The 13,443-nt window shown below is 40.6% G+C and overlaps 1 protein-coding gene across 1 annotated transcript in view; it reads right to left on the reverse strand.

Annotated features, from left to right (window-relative positions):
* The window catches only part of NOTCH2 (notch receptor 2), a 179,877-nt gene that overhangs the window by 66,750 nt on the left and 99,684 nt on the right, over positions 1–13,443 (reverse strand). The window contains exon 5 of the mRNA XM_072644543.1: positions 7,491–7,613. Coding sequence (XP_072500644.1) covers positions 7,491–7,613 — 123 coding nt within the window. The remainder of the gene's footprint in view (positions 1–7,490; positions 7,614–13,443) is intronic.

Here is a 13,443-nt window from a genome sequence, read left to right on the forward strand (position 1 = left end):
GGGACCAAATTGAAATTGCATTCATAGGTTCAGCACGAAATAATAAATCATGCCTGCCCTACCAGTGAACTCAGAAGCAGTCCAGGAGGGGGATTTGTGAGCAGAGCCTTGGGCCAACCAAAGTTTAAAAGACTAGAACCTAAGCTCATCAAATAACACAACTTTCCTCTAAGGATTCCTGCTTTGAACTACTCGAATTCATTTTCTTAACTTTTTAAAAAATATGAATAGAAATGATTTTTATGCTTAACTCAAGCAACCTGATAGATGTTAACATTATAAATGGCCAAACCTATATAGAACTACTCCGAAAGAACCCTCAAAATACATTTTTCCAAGTGGGTCTCAAAGATGGTCTAAGGACATTTCTGGTTAGGAAACATGTGACCATTCCTTTTCTACCCTCACTTTGGTTTACATCTCTAAGTGAGTTTTCATTGCTTAAAGGAATGCCCAATATACTCTCAATCAGCTGATATATTTAATAAGAGTCTACTATAGGCAGAGGTAGCATGGTGGATATAATACTAGGCCTGGAGTCAGTCATTTACCTTCCCGAGTTCAAAACCAGCTTCATACACTTGTTAGTTATGTGACCCTGTGCAAGTTGCATAACCCTGTTTGTCTCAGTTTCCCTATCTGTCAAATCAGTTGGGGAAGGAAATGGCAAACCACTTCAGTATCCCTGCCAAGAAAACCCTAAATGGGGTGATAAAGAGTTGGACATGACTGAACAACAACAACTTTTGGACATAGCACTCTAGTATGCACTAGGAAAGAGACTAACTTTAGATAAGAGAGAGTGCCCGCCTTCATGAAGTTTGTAGTCTAATAGGGCAATTCACTTAACACAAGTAACTAACAGCCAACAAAGTAATGGATAAATGAATAAAGGATGAACAAACAAGGAGCCACATGAAATCTGGGAAAGGGAAGTCCTGACTGGACTGGGGGGAGGGTTCAGATAGAACTTCATGGAGGTGGTGATATGTGGACAGGTCACTAAGACAGACAGCAGCAATGAGAATGGAGAGAAAGGGCTGGCAATGAGAGCCAGTAGAGGTGGAATCAATAGATCTTAAAGAGAGTCTTGACTATTTATACTTCCCTTTGCCTGAGCTTAGAGTGGACTCCAGTAAAATAACTCATCCTCCTGAAGGTGGCCTAGCAAGGCACAAACCTTCTACAGTCTGGGGGGAAAAGGAGGTGACAGAGGAAAGAGGTATAACTGTCAGAATACTGAAGGCATGCTACAAATAAATGGCTCTCAGTAACATTCCAGCCCATGTCACACCCTGGCCCTCAAATACAGAAATCTGGAGAATGCCACTTGAGCGGCTGCTTTCATCCAACAGTCTGCATCTCTTTCACCTAGGGTCAAGAGTGACATTTTCCCTTCTACTGAAACTTGTATAGGGCTGCCCTGTGTATTTACTGCAACCTACATTTACCCAAGATCAGATAACTGGTTGCCATAAGTAACACTAATACTATTATTTGTAGTTAATCTTTGCATTTATATCAATATGAAAAAATGAATAAAGGATTTACTTAGAGCTTATTATGGCATTGTGAAAAGTTCTACACAGTCCCTGCTCTCAAGGAACTCACATTCTAATAGGAGAGACAACATGTACGGAAGGTTTCAGCTGCAAGTCAAGTGGAAAAGTCCCATTGTCCTCAGGGTTCGGTGAAAAAGCAGATGTTGATATATCAATATGTCAAGTATTATCAGAATCCTTATTTTCATTAAAGTATCAGCTCAGGGTTTGCCTGCTATGGGAAACTTAAAAAAAAAATCTCCCTTTTCCTCTGCCGGTTTTTTTCTACCTCTCAGAGAATCACAGAATTTGAGAGTGGAAGGGACTTTAGCTGCCATCTAGTCAAAGTCAAACATGAAGGAATGCCCACTAAAACATAACCAAAAAGTGGGTTCCATCCTCATCCTCACCATCATCAACGATAAGCACTTATTACTGCATCCTATGGATCAGGTTCTGTGTTCAACTTAAGGTAGAAATTCTTTCTCATTTCATCCGTGCATCCCTCCAGTGCCTAGCAGGTAGTAGAGATTTAATAAATGGATGTTCAGTTAAATGGAATTTTTCCTGCCAATACTCCAATAAGATCCTGGGACAGGCCACAAAATAGAAAACAGGAGTTCTGAGATTTTAGAAGAGAATTCCCCAGGATTAAACAGTGAACAAAACTGACAGAGCTGGGAAACCACTGCACTGTAGTGCATGCCATAGAACACCATGTTTCTTTTCCCTAGGTATGGGGACACTGTGGACTAGGATATTGATGGTGCTGGGAAAGGGTGAGTTAATCCTCCTTCTCTACCCTAACTCCTACAACACTAGTGAGTGTACTATAAGCAAGGAAGTAGTGGTATAGACCTGGGACAATTTGGTTTAACTTTGCCCCCAAGTGAATTAACCTAGGACCCAACCGTGGGCCCTCTGGGCAAAGTGAAAATAAAACTGTTTTTCAGGACTTTGGTGAGTAGCACATGAGACCCAGGGGCCACTCCTTGTACACTAGTTTTTAGTTTCTGCCAGTAGTTTTTATTTTTTATTTTCCTAAACTGCTTTTTCTGGGGGGAATGGAGGAGAGCAATCAGATTAAATAACCTGCCCAGGATCACTCAGCTAGTAAACGTCTGAGGCTGGAATTGAACTCTGGTCCTCCTGACTCCAGGGCCAGTGCTCTATCCACTACACCACCTAGCTACCCCCCAAATGGCTTCTTAATTGCCTTGAGAACTTCTTCTGAAAGTATTAGAATAAGATTTTAGTAAAAGGTCAAGCTATTGGAATCTTCAGGCTCCACATGGTCCATCATATCAGATGCAGAATATCGACCCAGATAGTCACAAAGAAAACTACCTTCATCAAGGTCTTCTCTATAAACATGTTCTATGGTCTCAGATCTCCAGGGAGTTCATGCAATGCCAAGTTTCTGTGGTAATATGTACCCACCTAGTTTTTCCCATAAAGACTGTTTGCAATCATACTTCCCCCTCTAGGTCAACCCACCATACTAGGAGCCCCTCCTTCTCTGCTTAACAGCTAACATTAACAACAACAGTAGTAATAACTAATAATGATTTAGTGCAAAACACTTTGCCATTATCTCATTTTATCCTCACAACAAATCTGGCAGGTAGGTGCTCTTATGATCCCCGTTTTACATCTGAGGAAACTGAGGCAGGCAATGGTTAAGTGACTTGCCTAGGGTCACACAGCAAGTAAGTGTCTAGGTTGGATCTGAACTCAGGTCTTTAGGACTCCATGTGCAGCGCTCTATCCACTGTACCATATAGCTGTCCATTCACACAGTTCATGTCATATGATATTGAATATTGAAATCTGGTCTTGGGAATCAGAAAAACCTAGATTCAAATTCTACTTCAAATACCTAACTAGCGGCATCACCCTGGGCAAGTCACTTAGCCTCAGTTTTCTCGTCTTTGAAATGAACTAATGAAAGCAAATGTTGTCATGAAGATCCAATGAGAATGCATGTACTGTTTTTCAACTTTAAATCACTCTATATAATTATTGTCTCTTCCACCACTGCTGCTACTGCTAATTTCTCTGACCAAAGTCAGGTCAGATGTGTCTTTCTGCAGAGAAATTCATCATGGAAAAGGGAAGGGAATTCTGTGCAAAGAGATAAAATATGACAGGGCTGGGAAAGACTGCTCTGGCCTGGGTCTTCCTAAAGATCTTCGCTAAAAATGAACTAAACCAAATATAAAGCAAACCTTCAAACTAGGTTTGGTTTATTTTCCCATAACACTGCATTCATTAGCTTTTGCAAAGCCCTGACTAATTAAAAAAAAAGCAAACAAACCATGAACTGCAAATGACCAAATATTAGGATGATCAAGTCTTCGAGTAGATCTTCAGAGTCCCTACAGTGAGACCCACTGTCCTTCATGCAGAGAGAGCTACTTACGGCTGCATGTTGCTATTCAGAAATTTCACATCAAGAACCTGAATGAAAACCAAAGCTCCAGATTCTCCACCAAATAAAAGGTAATGACGACATTTTCTGAGAGTCAGAAACAGCTCTGCTGGCTTCCTAGCTGGCAGCACATCTCAGACCACTCATCCTACCCTGTTCCTTTCAGGGAGGAAAAACCATCAGCTCAGCTGCCTGTAACCTCCAGAAAAAAAAAAATACTGGTAAATGGCAGTTACTGGAAATGAAATCGCTGGTGTGAAAAGTAAAAATAACCTGTGAGCTTTAGCCCAGTGCCAAGACACATGGTGGGTATTTTTTAAAAATAAATGATGGTTAACTAACTGGAGAAAGAAGAATGAAAAGTTTGATGAGATGGTAACTCAGACACTGGGGGTTCCTTTAGTAGAACCAGGTGACAGATAAGTGCTTGAACAAGACTTCGCAATCACCATTTCACCATCTTCACACCCTGTCTCCTACCCTGAAAGATATTCTCAAAATGGAAATATCAGAGCAGAAAATTGGTATAAAAAAAGAGAAATTACAAAGCTGTTTAATCTCACTGGCATCATAGGCTTTTGTACCACACAGAACCATTCTCCCACAGGGCACGGAAGAGATTAGGGTATAATCAAGTTCTTAACAAGTATCTTACACTGCTCAATACCACAGAGAGATTATAAAACAACCATCAAAGCTCCCTAACGATCAAGTCACATTACTTCTCTGTCTCTCTCTGTCTCTCTGTCCTCTCTGTCCTCTCTCTCTTCTCTTCCTCCCTCTCTCCCTCCCTCTCCTCTCCTCTCTCTCCTCTCTCTCTCTCTCTCTCTCTCTCTCTCTCTCTCTCTCTCTTTCTCTCTCTTTCTCTCTCTCCCCCTCTGCATAGGAAACCGTGACTCTATCAAATTGTTTTAGGCTACCTACATCATGTTTAACATGGCAGCACCAACACTGCTATCCTGGTCTGCATCCCCTTCTGAACTTCCTTCCGTTCTTTTCCATATATTTTATCTATTTATCTATCTGTCTGTCTGTCTGTCTATCTATGTCTGTCTATGTTTCTATCATCTGATCATCAACATCATCATGTATTTTTCTTTTCTGTATATTTTTTAAAATGTTCCATTGATAATGTTTTCCTTCTTTGCTTTTCCCCAACCCATCATTATCAGTGCCCTTTTTCCAGCTCCATTCTCCCCTCAAATAAAAGTCCTCCCTTGTACCAAGAAAGCAGAGTCAAAACTATGTGTCCTATTGGCTATGTCTCACATATATTGTTCAACACCTTTCCACCAATGGCATGAGCATGTGGTGGGGAGAGACACACTTCATCAGCATCAGGCTTCTGGAGCCTGACTCATCACTGCAGCCATCAAAGCTGAAGTCTTTTGCAATGTTGTTGATGTAGTTAAACTGCGCTCCAGCTTTTGTTCACTATCATAAACTTTCTGATAATTAAAAAAAACTTTTGGCTTCTGAAAACCTGTTGTAGCAATAGTAACCAGACTAGAAGGGAGATGGTAGAACAAGTTGCAAGTTGCTTCACATGCTGAGGACACTGGGAAGAATTCTAGGGGAAGTCCATCCCCAGGGAAGCCTGGTGAGAAAGTATTAAAAAGGGTCAGATTTGGAGTCTGAAAGCAGAAATGGATGTCCTTCCAGGAAAGCTACTAGGCAGTTCTTTTAAAAAAATGTTTTTATTGATGTTTTCTGATTCTGACATCATAGTTATCCTATGTATCCTTCCCTCTACTAGGTAGTTTAAAATAGCTGGGGACAAGGACTCAGGGATCCTTCAGAGGAAAATAAAATTGTTATGGCTGGTATTTAATATTAGTCCTCTTTGCGAGAGGGGGAGAAAAAGAAAGATATTATTGTCAGCAGTAATGTGGTTCTCTTTCTTCTTCCTCCTCCTCTTCTTCCTCCCCCTCCCTCCCTCCCCTCAGAAACCTTCGATTTCTAACACATACATCAATACTCTGATCATTATCTTTAGGAAGGCCTGGTTCTTAATTGCCTAAGTTGTAATCGAAAGTTAAGGTAAAAACATTTAACCTCCAAAAGTGAATGAGCAGCTGGATAACACTGACCCCCAACCATCTACCCCTAACCCCAAGACAACAGAAACAGAACAAGGCTCCCAATTAAGTCAATTCAGTTCATTCAACAAAATACTCCCTGAGGTGTCACTATATATAAGCCCTAGTGGTGACTCGTCAGGAGCAGTAAGCCTAATTCTTTACTTTGGGTGCTACTGATGCTACAACAGGCAAGGTGAATAGACAAAGGGTGATGGGTAGTATCACATAAGTAATGATAGAAAGCATATGTGAACTGCACTTTACACTACACAATATAGATGATTAGGTGGCACCATAACGCACAGAGAAAGAGAGCTAGACCTGGAATCAGAAAGATGAGTTCAAATGCGACCCTGGGCAAGTCACTTCACCCTGTTTGCCTAGTTTCCTCATCTGTAAAATGGGGCGAGCATCTAACCCCCCTATCAGGGTTGTTGTGAAGCTCAAAGGAGATAATATTTCTAAAGTGCTCTGCAAACTTTAAAGTCCTACATAAATGCTAGCTCATGGCAATTACTGTTATGGAAAGAAATGAAATAGCACCTGCCCGACGTCAGCAGGATTCATTCTGTTGTCCCCAAACCTTGACCTTCTTCCAAACTTCCCAGTTTCTTCTGAGGGCACCATACTCTTTCGAGCTTTTCAGGTCTACAAACTCACCAGGATTCTCAGAACTCTTTGCTCTCCCTCACTCTATACACCCAATAAAGTTGCCAAATACATCTTTTCCAAGATGGCTTACCTCCATCTTGCTCCCCTCTACTTAAGTCACTTAATTCAGGCCCTTATCCCTTCTTTCCTGTTTTAATCCAATGGTCTTCTAATTGGTCTCCTTGTCTAAGTCCCACAACAGAATGTAAGTTCCTTAAGGTCAAGGACTATTCCATATTTGATGGTATTCCTAGAACCCAGAATAGTGCCTAGAATACAGCTTAACAAATGCTTGCTGATTGATAAACCGATTCTCTGAAATCCTACAAAAACTTACTGTTCATACAATGCATTTGGACAACTTGATGATATCTCATCATTATCTGACTCATAAATGTTAAATGTGTATATGACTTATTTCATGAACAAGACAATAAGCTGTTAGATGCCAGGGACCATGTCCCTAATATATTCTCTTGTGTCATAGTGCTCAGTAAATGGTGAGTGCTTGATCAGTATCGACTGAAAAATATAATTTGAACTATCTCCCAATAGTTGAGAACAGGTCAACATCTTAAGTTTGAGGTATAGAAATGTACCCTATAGTAATGAGTTGAGTAAGTAAGAGATGAAAGGGTTTCAGACACAGGCCACAAACTGGCTTTTCAGCCACTCAATGTCAATTGCTGAAGGTCATATATCAATCAATACCTTCATCAGAAACATTCCTGGTGCCACCACCAATGCCCTTCTGGTCTCATCACATCTATGGCACATTATACTTACCTGTCCATTGAGGAGGACAGCGACAGTTGTAAGTATTGACCCCATCTACACAAACTCCACCATTTTGACAATTGTGGTTTGGACAGTCATCAATATTCTTCTCACAAGTATTCCCTTCAAAACCTGATATAAGAGGAACAATACCAAAAAAGGTTAATCATTCACGCAGGGAAATGGTGATCTGCCAAAGGTTCTGATCCAAAGTTGATCAGCCAGCAGGTTCTGCTCAATTTCCTCAACTGTAAAATAAGGGGTCTCTTGCAGCTCTCAGTCTATGCTCAGACCAAGAACCATCAACCAGAAACCTCTCACCCATGCTCATTCTTCTATATGGCAAATATTACATACTGTGTATGTATAATTCCCTCACTGCAGTCCCTCACCTCCACAGGTTTCAAAGCTCCATTGGAACACCTATTGATTCCCATTTTACTTGCACAGGATAAAATCCTGAATGTGAACTTTTCCAGGTACTAGGATTTCACTTGTAATATTTTAAAAACACATATCCACTAATTTTTTTCCTTCACGTCAGTCACTGGAATTGGGGAAAGAGAAGGAAGAAAAGCAGGTAAGATAACAGAGCTGTCATAATTAAATTCTTTTTTATTAGAATCCACTCAAGAAGGGTTTCATTATGTCCATTAAATGTACCAATATTCTAAATTCATTTTCCTTTTTCTCCCCCTAAATGACTCCTTCCTCTCCTCTCTATTTTGCTCTTTGCTTTAGCAGAGCAGATCATGCCCACCCTCCTCTTAACAGCTACACTATCCACTGATTGCTTCTGGTGGTCCCACTGTGGTTCCCTTTGGGGGTATGCTCCTCTTCCACCTATTTCTGGAACTAAGATTTGGGTCCCTCCTTGACTGATATAATCCAAAACCAACAAGCTTCAAGATCAATGGCTCACTAACTTTTAAGACAAAATCCACCGGGGGTCAGTCATGATATTTAGCCTCCCAAATCACTGCTTGTACTTTCATTCTTTATCTCTATTACAAGGGGCAGCTAGGTGGTGCAGTGGATAGAGCACCAGTGCAGGAGTCAGGAGGACTTGAGTTCAAATCTCACCTCAGACATTTGACACTCACTAGCTGTGTGACCTTGGGCAAGTCATCTAACCCCAATTTCCTCATCCTGGGTCATCTCCAGTCATCCTGATGAATATCTGGTCACTGAATTCAGATGGCTCTGGAGGAGAAGTGAGGCTGGTGACCTGTACAGCTCTCCCTCACTCAAAACAAAGTCAAGTGCAAGTCATGTCATCATTTTTCTGATGGCATGGTCTTCTTCAGCAATGAAGGACGAACACACACACACACACACACACACACACACACACACACACACACACACACTCATCTCCATTACAAGCTATGAGTTCTATGCCTATGCTACTCCACCCTAGGCCCAGCAAGCTTGTCTTTTTTTTTCAACAGCAACCACACAAAATAACACTTGCCAGATAATTTGGGTGGAGACGAAAAGAAATCACTCTCTGTGAAACTAAGGATTTAAATGAAACTGGAAATAATGACTCAACAGAATGATGTTCCTCTAGGAACACCATAATGATGTACTAAGTATGACCAAGGCTACTAGATTATTTTGGGGGTCCCATTTTTAAAAAAATGATCTCATACATAATTGAATGGAATGCTTGATCACATTTAGTCTATTCAAGGACAGGAATGCTATAAAAAGGGGACGATAATCCTTTAGACAACTGAAAAGTCTCTTGTGTTATTCCACATTTAATGGGAATCATTAGAGACATGGGTCTATTAACCTACCAGCAGCAGGGCATTGAGTTTTGTGGCATTTTTCCAGAAAGGGCAATGGGTTTACCCAGCCCTGGGATTTATACTGAGCTACTGCCTAGTTAGTAATACACAGAGCTAACCAACTGCTACAAGGCTGTTGTCTGGCCAACAGTGAGAAGCAAGATAATAAATCTTGATAGGAAATCAAACTTGTGACTTTAATCTAACAATAAAAATAACAACACTAACAACTAACCTATAGAGGAAAAGCCTTAGGATTTATAAAGCCTTTTCACACAAGTACTATAAACCAGTACTGGATGTAAGAGTTAGATAGAATCTGGGTTCAAATCCTAACTTTATCATTTACTAACTATATGACAACAAGCAATTCAGTTGACCTCTGTGAGCCTCAGTTTGTTCATCTGTAAAACAAGGGAGTTGAGCTAGATTAGATGGCTGCTCAGGTCCTTTCCAGCTCAATTATTCCAGGCCACTAGAAAAATCTCTTACTTCACTATATTATAGTTGCCTTAACAAACTGAAAAATTTATAAACCACAGCAACACTCAATACAACCACTCCTACATTTAGGAGTAGGAGGCTCAATCCTACATTTAAAAGGTCTTTTAAAAGGTCTTATCTATACAAACATTTCCTAGAATCATAGAATTTTAGATCTGGAAGCACTCAGCAATCACTCAGCTTTACTCCTACTTTTTTTTCTTTTGGTCCAAATCTGTGACTTCATTTGATGTGGGGAACTCCTTGGTATGGAAAGTCCCTCCACTCTTACAGACTCTGTCATCTCACCTGTAATTTGGAGTCTTAGAGAGTTGCCTGGGGCGTTAGTATGTGTCAGAAGAAGGATCAGAACTCAAGACTAAGTGGCTTTGAAGCCTGCCCTCCCATCCACTAGGGTCATGTCGCTTCCTCTTTCTACATTTTACAGATGACAAGTTTCTAGATGGGGAGGTTAAAGGGGCTAAGGAACAGCTGGGTGTGTCAGGTTCATTGGGAGGATCACATTGGCACAGTAGCAGGGTCATATTAACTCAAGCCAAATGAAGTCCTTAAAAGGATAAGTAAGAAGAAATAATTTGAGACGTATGGTTCAAAATTCTACTATCATACTAATGTGGGCAGATTTGCTAAATGATGACAGCAGAGGGAAGTAAGAAGGGTGTAGGGAAGAAAGAGATAGAAAACTCTTCTGTACCTATAATTCCAGAAATTAGTACATCCCTTTTAGAAGCCAACTCACCTTCATTCTTGAGTTTGGTGGGTGTGTACCTGTGGAATGAGCTGGTAGAATAAAAGAGAGATTACCCAGTTGGGGTTCTCTAAAGGGTCTCTTATTGACAAAGGTGACAGAACTGCAAAGGTTTTGAGTGAAAGGCCTCAAGGAATAAGCAAATTTATAGTAAAAAAACTAGAGAACTGGTACAAAAGTAACTGTTGCCTAGATTACAGGATCGTAGGATTTAGCCTAATGGTTCATGCTTGCTACTACTGTTTTTCTTCTTAGCTAGCTCTCATCATATATTTATCTACTGGGTCTACTTTTCCAAAAATTTACAAGAGAACAATGGATGACAAAATAATCCTGAGTATAGTTGGAAGTGTATTTTCTCCCAAACTTTCAATTCCTTAGACAGGATTTTGAGGAACATCAGGTAAGAAGGTCTTGCCTTCCAGTTCCAAGGAGCATCCTCAAATATACTGTGATCTCCCTCCCCATCATGGAATCTTGCCCCAAAGCTGGAGTGGTTTATCAAAGCAGGGTGCCATGGCCACAGAGGCATTCACCTTGGAGGATGTCAAAATTCAGATAATGCCAAAAAAACAAAACCAAATAATGCTTAATCCTAGCAGTAACAGAGCAGTCACTAAACCCACAAAATGTGCTCAGTTCTTATTTTAATGACCAAAGGATAATCAATAATCATCAGTGTGCTAGGTGCAAAGATAGTGGTTATCAGGGAAAAGGGGGAAGGTCCACCCCTTAGGTTCCTATTTAGAAGAACACATGAAAGAGAAGAGGAATGAAGAGGTGTGGCAAAAGGAGGGGAAAAATGTACTCAAGGCTACCCAATTCAACTGTCAACTCTCAAGAGACAGCCAATAGATTTAAAAACAGCCCAAGATTTTGTGATGACTTGTGCTGCTTCATTGAAATACACACCTACACACAAAACCACCCTTACCCAGTTTTCTCTCCAACTGGCCCTGACCCAATAATATTGGGAGTTGATGATTTGATAATTTTTGCTAGTGTTCTATTGTGTTCTTATGATAAACCTTCACTGGCTGGGTGCCACTCCTCAGTACACACACATTCAGGTTTCTGTTAAGGAGTTTATATAATGCTAACTCATGAAAGGTCTGAAATGTTCACAGCTGCTTTCACCTGCTGGAGTAGATTCCACTTTTCTGCCCCTTAAGGACCTTCTTATTCCCCCTAGTCTTAGAGTCTTCAAAGGCTACATTTTATGCTAAAGAAACTCCAAATTTTTATAAATATGTTTGATGTCTCTTCCCTCCCAGGAAATATTTCTCTAATGAAGTCAACACAGTATATGGGTTCTGGATTCTGAGCCAGAGGACCCAGATCTAAATCCCACAGCTAATACTTACTGCTTATGTGACGTTGACCTGAAGTCAAGTCAATTAACCCCTGTGGATCTCAGTTTTCTCATCTGTAAAATGAAGGGATTAGACAAAAAGAGATCCAAGATCTGTTCTAGCTCTTAAGAACTATGAGCTAAGTGACCATGGATACCTTTATTCTTTGCCGGAAAAGTTGCAGGAGGAAAGCATTATCAATTCAGTGATAATTGGTTTGTGTATTCATGTCATTAGACCAGAAGATCATAGACCTGATGCTAGAAAAGACCTTCAAATCAATCAACAAGCATGTATTAAATAGTTGCTACATGCTAGCCACCGAGCTAGGAAGCTACTTCACTGAAAACCCTCAATTCACAGGTAAGAAGACCCAGAAAGGGAAAGTGAACCTGCCCAAGGTCATGTGGATGGTCCATGGCAGAGCTGGGATTCCACCTCAGGTCCAGGGTCTTTCCATTTCACATAGGAAGAAATTAAGTGGACAATCCACACAGGTCTGTGGAGTAGGTCACTAACCAAGTAGCTGTCAGTTTCATGCTCACTAGCTGAACAAGTCACTTTATCTACTGATGACTCAGTTTCCCCATTTTAAATGTGATAATAACACTTAAAGAAGAGTACTTATGGATACTTAACATGTCTCTTTTTAAAAGCCAACTCAAGTCTACTTCTTTGGGGGAAGAAATGGTGCTGAATAATAGGGGCCTTCTCCAAGCATTTCACCATTCCGCCTTCCCTGACTAAGAATTATTTTCTAACCCCACCCATACATTCCTAGACATATGAACTGTGAGTCCCAAAGTCTTAAATTGTGCAAAAAATATAATTATTCATGGGTTTCCGGCATCATATTTTGGTTTGCAGTAGAGGGCAACATCCTGGTTTAAGTCACAGGCTCCTGCAAGATGGGGACCAGGTGGATTTAACTATTTTCCCCGTTTTTTATTTTTAACTACAGTGCCTAGCTAGTATCATAAGGCAATAGTTGATCTATATGTACTCAAGGATAGTTTCTCTGATAATAGCCAAATACAGCACCAGGCCTGGAGTCAGGAAGGCCTGAGTTCAAATCTGACCTCAGTTGCTTACTAGCTGTGTGACCCTGGGCAAATCACTTACCTCTGTTTGCCTCAGTTTCCTCACCTATAAAATGAGCTGGAGAAGGAAATGGCAAACCCCTCCAGTATCTCTGCCAAAAAAACCCCAAACGGGGCCACAAATTTGCCTTTTCCCTCAATAGGTTAAAAGGACTTGACATTTCACTGAAACTCAAAACACCCCAGAGAAGTAGTTCAGATGTGTCACTTCTCTAACTCCCTACTTCTCTTACTTCACCAATGAGGATAAATGACTTGCTTGAGATGGTAAACAGAGAGCCAGGAAGAGAATTTTGGTCTCCTTATTACTTGACCTAGTATGATATAGTGAACCCTTGGAATCAGATGACCTCGGTTTGAGACCTAGCAATTATAGATGCTACAGTGATAGCAGCTAGCATCTTTATAGGATCCATGTGCCATGGACTGTGCTTAGCACTTTACAAATAATATCTCATTTGA

The sequence above is a fragment of the Notamacropus eugenii genome, chromosome 2 (genome assembly GCF_028372415.1).
Source record: "Notamacropus eugenii isolate mMacEug1 chromosome 2, mMacEug1.pri_v2, whole genome shotgun sequence".
Taxonomy (NCBI): domain Eukaryota; kingdom Metazoa; phylum Chordata; class Mammalia; order Diprotodontia; family Macropodidae; genus Notamacropus; species Notamacropus eugenii.